Consider the following 12,489-nt stretch of genomic DNA (forward strand, 5'->3'; position numbering starts at 1 on the left):
AAAAAACAAACAAACAAACAAACAAAAAAAAACCTTTGCTTACCTAGTCACGGGATCTCATGATCGCCCACTGTTACCTTACAGCATCAGTTACCTGTTCAGGTAAACCCCGCCCACAATGACAATACGCTACAGTGAAGCAGTGACTGGATTCTTGAGCGCACAAATAGTTTCAGCCAAAACAAAGCCGGTAGCAGGAGCATCCACCGAATTTTCCTGCGAAAGGTTTTTTTTTTAACAAGATTTTTCGTTCTCTCACTTTACCCCCCTGTCGCTGATCATTGATATCGCTACTCCTGATGATGGTTTTATTACTCACAGTGAGTTTGTGAATCTCCACAGATGTTTCTGTATGTTCTCCTGTGCTGTGTTGGGGTCGTGCACTGTTACGGTAACGGACGTGTCGGTGCTGTTTGTGGATCTATGACGCCTGGTCACGGGTCTAACATCGCTCAGTCCAGCTCTGCTCCGTTCACCGTCACTGCTGACAAGACCACCTTTAAAGAGGGAGATCAAATCACAGGTGAGGCTGTTCTACTGCAGCTACTTTGCTTTCAAGAGCTGAAAAGACCTTTCATAGCTGTTTTTACCTCATGAAGTTGCATACCTTGCATGTGGACAAAGTTGTGGACGTAATTGCCATATTTTTGTTATTTCTTAATGATGTTGAATTTATAATTCTACAATTTGGTGTGGGGTGTGGAAATGGTCAACAGTTGAGTAGGTCAGTTGTACAATAGGCCTACTTCCTGGACAAAAATAATAATAATTGAATACAGAATGCCCTGCATTAACTAAGAATGAAGTATTTCAGAGTCAATCAGTCAGTCAATCAATAATCATTTAAATGGTTACACTTTACAATAATAATGCTCATATTTTTCACTCATAATGTTTGCTAATGTATTAACGATAATAAATGAGACCTTATAATAAAGTGTTATCATTAAAATAATTTTATTGTTAATTTTATTATGTTTACAGTATACTACTACATTTAGAACTAACTTTTAGAAATGAGTTGCTATTAAATGTTACACCACATGCTATAAATGCTTATAAAATAGCATATTTAAAAAGTGCTGTTTCTGTTACTCAATGTAATGTAATGCATTTATGATATATACATACTATACTATAGTATACTACACAACACTATTGACAGTAAACAGTGAAATGTTGTTTACAGCTGGTCATGATATCAGTTCATGTAAGTTAGATCAGGGTCTGTCTTTATGTAAGGATGTTCGACTGAACTGTTTCTTCTTTCTCAGTATCGCTAAACAACCAATCAGCAGATCAATTTAAAGGGTTTATGTTACAAGCACGTCAAGTCGGATCATCTACTCCCATCGGCACTTTTAATGTGACGGACATTAATGTGCAGTTCCTCTCCTGCGATGGAGTGGCTGTGAGTTTATATATATTATTTACATAGCATTTGATGCAGAAGAAACTTACAATTATATATCAAATTATGTTATTTTATATACAGAGAAAGTGGTAAAGGCTACTTATATATATTTGTATTTAAATAATACATTTTTTTATATTATAGTATTATTTATATTATGATATTATTCAGAATAGTTCCGTCTCTCACACATCAAACCGTAATAAAAGTTCAATTGAAGCTAAATGGACGGCCCCTACATCTGGACAGCTCGGTGATATAGAATTCAGGTATCATTTTTAATGTCTTGAGTGTGTTGTTTAACTTTTGTATGATGCTTATACTTATTTTTTTATTTCTCAGTATGGTTTGTAATGGAACATTTGGGGTTGTTTCAGAGCAACATTTGTAAAAAATTTTACTACCTTTTGGGTTGGTGTCAAGAGCTCTGCTGTGGTATATACAGGAACTCCTGCAACTGCAGCTCCGACTGTAAGTCTAGCTTTTATTTTAAACGAGCATGAAAACTAAGAAAATGAATTATCTATCGATTTGTGCTGTAGGTTGTTTTATATTCAGCAGAAATTTCTCTGTTCACTTTAGGTTTCATCAAATCCTGATTGTGGGAAAACCAAAGTCTGCTTCAGTCAGCCCAGCAGCTGTGACCCAACTGCCAACACAGCCTGCTACTTCATGGCAGTTCAGACATCATCTAACCAATCAGAAATGAGGATTGAAATGTTTGGGCAAGCTGATGGATACGTTGCTATTGGGTTTTCAGATGACAAGGAAATGGTGAGATATCAGCAGGCCTTTTCCTCTTTATTTGTCTAAAAATATTGAATATACAAACCTACATATAATATGAAGTGTGTAGAACTTTGAGACTGATGGTGTTCCACAGACTCTGTGTAGGCCTGGATATCAGTTATGTGTCAATAAACTGTAAATGGGTGTTGGACATATTATTTTATTCTTTTTTCTGAAACATGAGATCTACATCTGCTGAACTGAGCTGAATCTTATCTGGAGACCGACCTCTGTCAGCATTGACTAATTATGCATTCCACAAAAAAATATCTGCAAACCACATATGTGATTTTGTTTTTCCAGGAACAATGAGATAGCAATATGTTCTCATGTTTTTTTTTTTGGTTGTTTTATATTTTCAGGGCAATGACGACATCTACATCTGTGGTAAGGACAGCAGCGGCAACCTCCAAGTGCAACATGCTATTTCCACAGGAAAAACAGCTCCAACTATTCTCTCACTGGTATATTCCTCTATTATGCCACCATTTCTGTTTTGTGATAAAATATCGTCAATCACACATATTCTACATGTTTACAGGGGAATGTGACTGATATCAGGACAACGCTGATGAATGGAAATACTATCAATTGTTCTTTTACATCCCGTAATGTCATTAGCACAGGAAGTAGAGCAACGTCTACTAGCGAGTACTACCTCATGATTGCTGCCGGACCCTCCAGCAGTCAAGGTCTGTGCTTCTATGTTGTATAAATCAAAACAAAATTGACCAAAAACTGTCAAATGGTAATGTATTGTTATTTTAGTCTAATTTCGTATTGATAATCTGTTTTATATTATCAGTATGAAATTTGACTAAAATAACACTACATTACATTTGACAGTTTAATTTTAGTTGAAGTTTTAGTAATGTTTTATGGTCTTTTATTATTTTCTATTTGGCTTTATTTTTGTTTCACTCTTAATTTTAGTAATTAGTTTTAGTTTTTAATTTTGAATAGTTTTAGTTTTAGATTTAGTTAACAATGACAGCTCTGATATTATGCTTTCGTTTTGTTTAAATATATGAAAATTTTCCTGTATGAGGATGAAAAATCTCTTATCCTTTACTCACCCTCATGTTCTTGCAAACTCTGATGATTTTTCATTCTTCTGTTAAACGCATGTAATGATGTTCAGCGGAATGCTCAAAAAATTTGAATATACAGAAGATGAGATTGTCAGTGAATAATGAAAATTCCTCAGAGAAATATATCAGTCGGCATCAGAAGACTTGACTCTTTTATGCTAAATTGATGGTGCTTTTCTAAGCTTGACTGTCCCTAGTCATTGTATGCTTTCATTGTATGCAAAAGAGCAGCATGAACTTTCTTCAAAACATCTCCCTTTGTGATTTCTAGAAGAAAAAGTGGAATAGCATGAGTAAATGATGACAGAATCTTTATTTGGTTCGTCTAACTGAATGATTATCTTCATTTGTAGGTAATATCCAGATCCACACAAATAAATATGTCAGTAGTACCAAGGCTAATTTACAGGATCCAAGCCAGGTCGTTACAAGTGCTGAAGAATTCCCAGCGATTGTTAAAGCACACGGTGAGTACATCACATGACAGGCTGCCTCTGGATCCACATTAGATCCACATCAGCGTTATTGTGGTCCTGATGATACTGATCTGCTTCAGGTTGCCTGATGTTAATCTCCTGGATGACCACGGGCAGTATAGGGATGCTCATAGCACGCTATTTAAAGGGAGTTGCCAAGGACCACGGTTGCTGCTGTAAAGATTTCTGGTTTATGGTAAGTAATGCTGACTGACGGTGCACACTGCGTAAATGATAACATCTGATCCATCCATTTAGATACTGTAGTCAGGTTTAGTAACCATAGTTCAGATTGCATGCAGATTTATGCATATGCATTTAGAAAATGTTTTGTTGCATGCAAAATACACATACTTTTAATCCATGCAAGCAAACCCATGACCTAGGTCTTATTCGTGCCATGTACAACTCTTACTCTTAAAAATCAGACATGAATTTGTCTGGATCAGGATTGTAAAAATGGGGGAAATCAGATTCAGATTAGTTGGCTAGCATGCTGTCTAAACAAAACCTCCTGCCCATAAAAAAAGTCCTGCCCATGTGGGCCGCTTTATCAAGCTCATCAGCTCATTTGTAAGTGAATAACATGTGTCATGTTGACATGTATGTTTCATCATTATGACAGTGGGAAAATTTCTTTGATAAATGATTTGCAGTAATAAGTTGTAGGGAAAAGTGTATGTGCAGTTAGTGTGAGCAAGATAAGATAAGAAGCTAGTTATGGTGTATGAACATCACTTGTCATTAACCTTTATTGCATTATATAACATAACTGTTCTATAAATACAAAGATAATATAGACTAATTTACATTTCAGCACAATATCAGCACTTTTAAAAATGATTGGACTGGATGTGGCTGTCAGGGATCAATCACCATCACAACAGTCACCACCCAGCACAATCACCCGCTCACAATCACCTGACTTCTGATTGCACGCACCTGCTGACACTAATCAACAGTACCAGAACCTATGCAAGTGGATAACACTCGACTCACCCCCTCGGAATGGGCACGCCGTCTGGCGGCTGGATTGTGCCTCTACTGTGCTGATCCCGACCACTACATCAAGACCTGCTCTGTCCGGCCACCATGCCCTGCAGTGAGTACCCTTCAGTTGGATCCTGTTGTCTCAACCCTTTCTTTACTCCCAGTTCAACTATTCTCCGACAATCATTCTGTTGCAGTATCTGCCCTCGTCGACTCGGGCTCCTCAGGCAATTTCATTTCCCAGGACCTATTGAAACACCTTCAACTCCCCCGGAAGCGCCATGCCCAGGAGTTCGGAGTCAAAACCATTCAGGGAAAACCGCTAGGGTGTGGAAAGGTTAAATGCCAAGCACCCGCAATGAAGCTCAAGGTCAGACAGCTGCGTGAGGAAGAGATCACCTTTCTGGTACTGGAGGGACCCACGGTGGATATCATCCTGGGACGCCCCTGGCTCGTGCTCCATTCTCCAGTGATCAGATGGGACCTGAGTGAAGTTACTCACTGGAGCGAATACTGTCACCGTCACTGCCTCTCGTCAGTACCCACTCCTTGCCAGAGTTCCAGCATCGTTCACGTTGCCTCCACGCTCATCGAAAGTCCTGAGCCCCAGGAAGAAGTCAAGGTCCCATCTGATTATGTGGCGTTCCAGGATGTCTTCAGTAAGCAGGCAGCCACCAAATTGCCACCACACCGGCCATGGGATTGTGCCATCGACTTGCTGCCTGGAACAAAACTCCCCAAGGGTAGAGTTTACCCCCTGTCCATCCCGGAGCGCAAGGCAATGGAGGACTATATCAAGGAGGCTCTCAACCATGGATTCATCTGACCTTCCACCTCTCCGGCGGCTTCCAGTTTCTTCGTGGGTAAGAAGACGGGGGCTTGCGGCCCTGTATTGATTACCGAGCTCTCAATTCTCAAACAGTGAAGCTGCCTTACCCTCTTCCCCTGGTCCCAGCCACCGTATATTCTCCAAGCTGGACTTGCGAAGCGCGTACAACCTCGTTCGTATCCAAAAAGGGGACGAATGGAAGATGGCATTCATCACTTCGTCGGGGCAGTATGAATATCTTGTTATGCCATATGGGCTGGCCAAGGCCCCATCAGTCTTTCAGGGATTTATGAACGAGGTGTTCCGGGAGTTCCTCCATCGCTTTGTGATTGTGTACATTGACGATATACTAATCTACTCCCGGAACCAGGCTGAACATCGCCAACACGTCAAGCAGGTCCTTCAGAAGCTCAGAGAACACCATCTCTTCCTGAAGCTGGAGAAATGCAAATTCCATCGCCCCACGGTGCAGTTCTTAGGTTACCTCGTAGGCCAAGAGGGGATTCAAATGGACCAGGGGAAGGTAGATGCTGTGAGAAATTGGCCTCGTCCCCAGACCATTAAAGAGCTCCAGCAGTTCCTGGGATTTGCCAACTTTTACCGTCGCTTTATCAAGAATTTCAGTACTCACACAGCCCCTTTAACGTCCCTACTCTGAGGAAAACCCAAGTCCCTGTCCTGGAACTCCACCGCCCACGAAGCCTTCAAGAAACTGCAGACAGCCTTCAGCACGGCCCCCATCCTACACCATCCGGATCCTTCAGCTCCCTTTGTTGTTGAAGTCGACACCTCCACCACCGGCGTTGGGGCCGTGCTGTCCCAATACCACGGTCAGCCTCCTAGCCTCCATCCTTGCGCATACTATTCGAAGAAACTGACCTCAGCGGAGCAGAATTATGACATCGGGAACCGGGAGTTATTGGCCATCAAACTTGCCCTGGAAGAGAGGCGGCACTGGCTGGAGGGAGCAAACCACACATTCACAGTCATCACCGACCATAAAAACCTCCAGTATCTCCGAGATGCAAAAAGACTCAACCCACGTCAAGCCCGCTGGGCTCTGTTCTTCACCAGGTTCCAGTTCTCCATAACCTACCGCCCCGGAAGTTGCAACAACAAGGCCGATGCCGTCTCCAGAATGGACTCTCCCAATGCTCCCACCGATCCTGAACCCATTCTCCCTCCAGCCATGGTTGTAAGTCCCATTCGATGGACGTACGTACCGACCACCCAACGACACTCCCTTCCGGGCTCAGTCCACAACGTACCGGGCTCTGGACATCCAGGCAGCCACAGGACCCTCTCGCTCCTTCAAGCTTGATACTGGTGGCCTAGTATGACCCGGGATGTCATCAGGTACGTCCGCAGTTGCTCAGTCTGCACCATGTCTAGGACCCCCCGGCATCTCCCAGTAGGCAAGCTAAAGCCGTTACCAATCCCTCATCGACCTTGGTCACACTTGGGAATTGACTTCGTGACGGACCTACCTAATTCCGAAGGTAACACTTGTGTGCTGGTTGCAGTCGATCGCTTTTACAAAGCTTGCAAATTCATCCTCCTCAAAGGACTCCCCAGTGCCATGGAGACGGCAGAACACTTATTCAATCTCGTGTTCCGAAATTTCGGAATACCTGAAGACATAGTCTCTGACAGAGGTCCTCAGTTAATTTCCCACGTGTGGAAGTCCTTCTTCAGGTTGCTGGGCGTCACGGTCAGCTTGTCCTCAAGCTATCACCCCCAGACAAATGGCCAGACTGAGCGCAAGATCCAGGAACTCGGACGTTACCTCCGGGCATACTGTCACGACGATCAGCACAGCTGGAGCCGCTTCCTCCCATGGGCCGAGTATGCACAGAACTCACTGCAACAAAATATCACAGGCCTTACACCATTACAGTGCATACTTGGGTACCAACCACCGCTCTTCCCGTGGACAGGAGAGCTGTCGGAGGTTCCAGCTGTAGACCACTGGTTCCGAGTGAGAGAGTGTGGGACTCAGCTCACGTCCACCTCCAACGTGCAGTGCGGAGGCATAAAACCTTTGCAGATGCCCAACGAACCACAACTCCCACCTACCATCCCAGAGACAAGGTCTGGCTGTCCACCCGGGATCTACGCCTCCGCCTGCCCCCGCTACATTGGTCCCTTTCCGATACAGAGGCAGATTAATGAGGTTACCTACGAACTACAACTCCCACCCAGGTACAAAATTCATCCCTCATTCCACGTGTCTCTCCTTAAACCCTGTTCTCCCTCTGCACCAGCACTCACGGAAGTGGACGAACCTCCTCCCCAGAAATCCTCAAGCAACCCTCCGTCTATCTAGTCAAGGAAATCCTGGACTCACGGCGACGGGGCGGAAGGCTGGAGTATCGTCGACTGGGAAGGATGCGGACCAGAGGAACGATCCTGGGTGGCCAGGGACGACATCCTAGACCCCTTACTGCTTGAAGAGTTCCACCGCACTCATCCCAAACGTCCCACGCCCAGAGGCTGTGGCCATGGACAGCTCTGGACTCTTTCAACGCTCCCGACTTACCTCTAAAACTTACCCATTGGATTCCTTGCCGATCTTCCCTCGAAGCCTGAGACATCCGATCCAAACCTGTGAACAAAGACACGACATCACAACCACAGCTAAGCAAACTGAGCTCCACTATAACTTGCTCACTCGCCTGCATTTGGTCAGACTCGATCCTGATTCCCTTCAATAAACCTGTTTGTTATTACTCACCTGTTGTGTTTGACCGTGCTTTGTGACAGTGGCTAATGTACATTCAAATTGTGTGTTTCAACTGTTTTAATGTTTTCATTTGAATGTGCATGGACTGATTTTTATGCATAATGTAATGTTGTTGAAGACCTACAGTAAGTGTAACCTGCTAAATGTTTGTAATAACTAAATATAGTTTATTTCTTGTTCTAAAGGCCCACGTGTCTCTGATGGCCCTGTCAGTCACTGCCACAGCCATCGCATTCATACTGGTGTTTTCTTATGCTCGGGATTGGAGTGGGGTAAGCTAAAATAAAATAAATAAATACATACATAAATTGCCTTCATGGACAATTATATATCACTTTTAAATGATTAAATACAAAATTAATAGTAGTTATTAAAGGGATACTCCACCCCAAAATGAAAATCTTGTCATTAATCACTTACCCCCATGTCGTTCCAAACCCGTAAAAGCTTCGTTCATCTTCGGAACACAATTTAAGATATTTTGGATGAAAACCGGGAGGTTTGTGACTGTCCCATTGACTGCCAAGTAAATTACACTATCAAGGCACAGAAAAGTATAAAAAAACATTGCCAAAATAGTCCATCTGCCATCAGTGGTTCAATCTGAATCTTATGAAGCGATGAGAATACTTTTTGTACGCAAAGAAAATAAAAATAACAACATTTATTTAACAATTCGTCTCCTCTCTGTGTCAACGTAGCGCCATTTTGGAGAGTATCCGATGGACGCAAAGTGCGTACGCTATTCTCTGTCATCAGTAACGCATGGATACGCTGTTTCCATTCTAATCAAAGTGCAAATAAACGTACAATACGTATCCATGCGTTACTGATGACAGAGAATAGTGTACGCACTTTGCGTCCATTGTCCATTCATCCAAAATATCTTAAATTGTGTTCCAAGAACGAACGAAGCTTTTGCGGGTTTGGAACGACATGGGGGTAAGTGATTAATGACAAAATTTTCATTTTCGGGTGGAGTATCCCTTTAAGATTGATGTGGTTTGAAATTGGTAAAATGTGCTTGGAAAAAAATATGATCAGAATATCAATGTGCCAAATAATTATACACATTAACAATTGTCAATTCACTTAACTTATTTTTTTTAATTATCATTTGCTTAAAAATTTTAAGGCAACAGGTTTCCTCAATTTTTTTAAGTTAAGTCAATTTATCACTTTTTACAGTGTGTCTAGTCGCCTAAAAACAGCAACAGCAGCAATATGATGACAACAAATGGAATATTAAAAATGGAATGGCAGAACATTCTTTAAAAAAAAAAGAATTTGGCCGTAAAAATGCATTTCCAAACAGATATATAAAATATAAAGGGTTTTATACTGAAATACTGTTTATTTCAGATGATTAAAGTGGAGTGTCTCTGTGTGTGTAGGGGGCTCATCCGGTCCTGGGCTGTTTGGTGATGATCCTCAGTCTTATTCAGCCCATAGTTGCTGCTTTCCGCTGTGAGCCAAATCACGAACGGTGAGAGAAACTTCTCTTAACCAAATAAGAAATGGAAAAATGAGGGGGAAGCATTACTGTTAATGTGATGGTTTTCTTTGCAGGAGGTTTATTTTTAACTGGGCCCATTCCTTCATTGCTTTAGCTATCAAAGGCCTCGCAGGTATGACAACAACTTTATTATCTTTATCAGCATTTTCTATTTCCTCAGAAGAAAACAAAATCGCTTTTTATTCTGTGACACAGTTGCTGCAATTTTCACTGGTCTGGCACTGTTTGAAGAATATAAGGAGGATGGATGGATGTTAAAAGTTATGGGAGGTTTTGTTACCTGGGAGGCCCTGACATACATTCTTCAAGATCTTAACCTGCGTGCCAAGAAAAAGGGTAACGCTGCATTCACATTTATTATTTTGAAAAATATATTTATTTATTTATTTACACTACTGTTCAAAAGGGGTTGGAAAGATTATATATATATATATATATATATATATATACATTTTTATTTATTTATTTTTTGAAAGTGTCTAGTTCTCACAAAAGCTTCATTTAGTTGATAAAAATACAGAAAAAAAAAACAGTAATATTGTGAAATATTATTACAATTTAAAATAATTGCTTACTATTTTTATATATTTCAAAATGTAATTGCTGTTTTTTGGTAAACGGCAATTACTTCAGTTTTCAGCATTTCTCATCGTCAGTGTTGAAACTTGTGTCAATATTTTTGTGGAATTGTTTTGGATTCTCTGATGAATAGAAAGTTCAAAAGAACAGCATTTATTTTAACATTTTTTAACATTATAAATGTGTCACTTTTAATCAATTTAATGCACACTTGCTAAATAAAAGTATTATATAACAACTCACCCGAAACTTGAACAGTAGTGTATATTTGAATAAAATATTGTATTATTTATTTGTTTTTCTAGGAAGTAAGATTTTGGAAATGTATTATTTAAATAATAGAATGCATAAACTTTGTATTTTACTTTTGTCATTTTATTTTAGATTCTGAGATTTGCAATTTTGGATCGGTAAGTCTAACATGAAGACCTATATCTCATGAAGAAGTGATATGAAGAAGTTTACATCTCATTATATAGATAATTTAGCAAACTACATATAAGCAACGTGATCATGTAATTTTCATGTTTTAAAATGATATTTTGTTTGTTTGTTTTTGTTAGATGAGACCTGAAACAGTCCTGCTTGTCCTGTATTTATTGGGAAACCTGGCCTTCTTAATAGCACTTCTTGTTGGAATAGGCAGGTCTTAAATAACCCCAACATTCTACGGCCTTCCTCACTGGTTTTGTTGTATATGTACAGTATATAGGTATTTGTTATATTTTTCTAATGAGCTCAGTGTTCAGCTCAGTAGAATCTCTATGTGATTTTTTTTGTTTGTTATTTGTAGTTAACATGGCATTCTCTCCAGTTAGAGATTCACCACTGTGCCTTTGAGTAAGGAACATAACTACAGTATACTATTAGGAGACTGTTCTTACAATTACGGAACTGTACGTTACTCATTATGATGGAAAAACAATAGTGAAATTATTTTAGGATTTAATCAAAGAAGCCAGGAAATAAGTTATTCATATTTTATTTTATTTTAAAACATAACAAATGTTAATTAAAACATTTATGGAACATGTGTATATATAGACATTATATTGCGATTGTAACTTAAGTGTACAAGTCAACAGCACTTAACCACTAGATGGCAGTGTTATAAAAGGTATTTTTTATGCAACTATGTAATATTTTTATTGTACATTTTCAGACTATTCAAGGGATGAGATCAATTCTTCAACTGAAATTTATTCATACATTTTATAGATTAATAAACAGACCATTTTGTTTACCTTTTTGGATTATTAATTGCTGAATTGGATGCCCTAAAATGTAGCCTACTGCTAAATGGTAATTAAACTGAATGGCTAAACTAGTTAAACTGGACTAATACATTGGTATTAAGTATAATGGAATACAGAAAAAAAAAAAAAAAAGTTTATAAGCTTTTATGAAAGATTACAAAAACATGAATTTCTTTTACTAAAACATGTACAGATGAATTGTTTGCATTAAGACCAGGAATGTGTTGTAATCAGTAAACCCATTCAATTTTCAACAGTATTCCCAATTTATGCCTTCACATTAGACAAAGAAGTGAAAGCAAACTCCTAGCTACAGTATATGGGTTAATGTCCACAATGCAGCCTTGAGCACTCCTCATTCAGGACCTCACTGAAACACTCTGGTGTTGATTTAGCAGCTTGTGTGAAGTCAGTTGGTTGGCTTTCATCTTTTACAGTGTTGTGCCTCGTGGTTCTTGCTGTTTCAGCACAGGCCTCCTGGTGTTCGGCTGGTAAAAGTGGAGGGCAGTCGTGGCAGAACAGAGGAAGCAGACAGGAAAAAAGTGCAATACTAGGACTCTGCTGTGTGCCCCAATTCACAGGCCAACTGTGTCGGGGTCAGCGGCCTTCCTTTCAACTTGCTTTGAATCAGAGGAGTCACAACCATAATATATCAGACTGTTCACCTTCTCTGTGTTTCAAAATGGGCATTTTATGTTATTTATTGTATGTTTCATCCAAATCAAGAAGTTATATTTTTGGCTCCTGAATTATTGTGTTAGTTTAAGATTTGATAGTCATTCACGCCAGTGTTATTTTAGTAATGT

At 40.1% G+C, this 12,489-nt stretch overlaps 1 protein-coding gene across 1 annotated transcript; it reads left to right on the forward strand.

The window, feature by feature from the left end:
* Positions 1-101: 101 nt before the first annotated feature.
* Positions 102-12,466, forward strand: LOC131533672 (putative ferric-chelate reductase 1). Its single transcript, XM_058766061.1, has 17 exons — positions 102-225; positions 343-523; positions 1,275-1,411; positions 1,586-1,683; positions 1,792-1,885; positions 1,997-2,188; positions 2,566-2,667; positions 2,745-2,895; positions 3,648-3,761; positions 3,851-3,966; positions 8,518-8,604; positions 9,727-9,818; positions 9,902-9,960; positions 10,044-10,184; positions 10,812-10,837; positions 10,991-11,073; positions 11,590-12,466. The coding sequence occupies exons 2-17, from the start codon at positions 343-345 to the stop codon at positions 11,603-11,605; spliced, it is 1,689 nt and encodes a 562-aa protein (XP_058622044.1). The 5' UTR covers positions 102-225; the 3' UTR covers positions 11,606-12,466.
* Positions 12,467-12,489: the final 23 nt, after the last annotated feature.

This window comes from Onychostoma macrolepis, chromosome 24 (assembly GCF_012432095.1).
Source record: "Onychostoma macrolepis isolate SWU-2019 chromosome 24, ASM1243209v1, whole genome shotgun sequence".
Lineage (NCBI taxonomy): Eukaryota > Metazoa > Chordata > Actinopteri > Cypriniformes > Cyprinidae > Onychostoma > Onychostoma macrolepis.

Excerpts from the sequence above, each read along its gene's own strand:
- LOC131533672 (XM_058766061.1), top strand. The coding sequence starts at position 343 with ATGTTTCTGTATGTTCTCCTGTGCTGTGTTGGGGTCGTGCACTGTTAC. Across the intron at positions 2,668-2,744 it reads CTCCAACTATTCTCTCACTG|GGGAATGTGACTGATATCAG; the intron begins GTATATTCCTCT and ends ACATGTTTACAG. Across the intron at positions 3,762-3,850 it reads AGCGATTGTTAAAGCACACG|GTTGCCTGATGTTAATCTCC; the intron begins GTGAGTACATCA and ends GATCTGCTTCAG.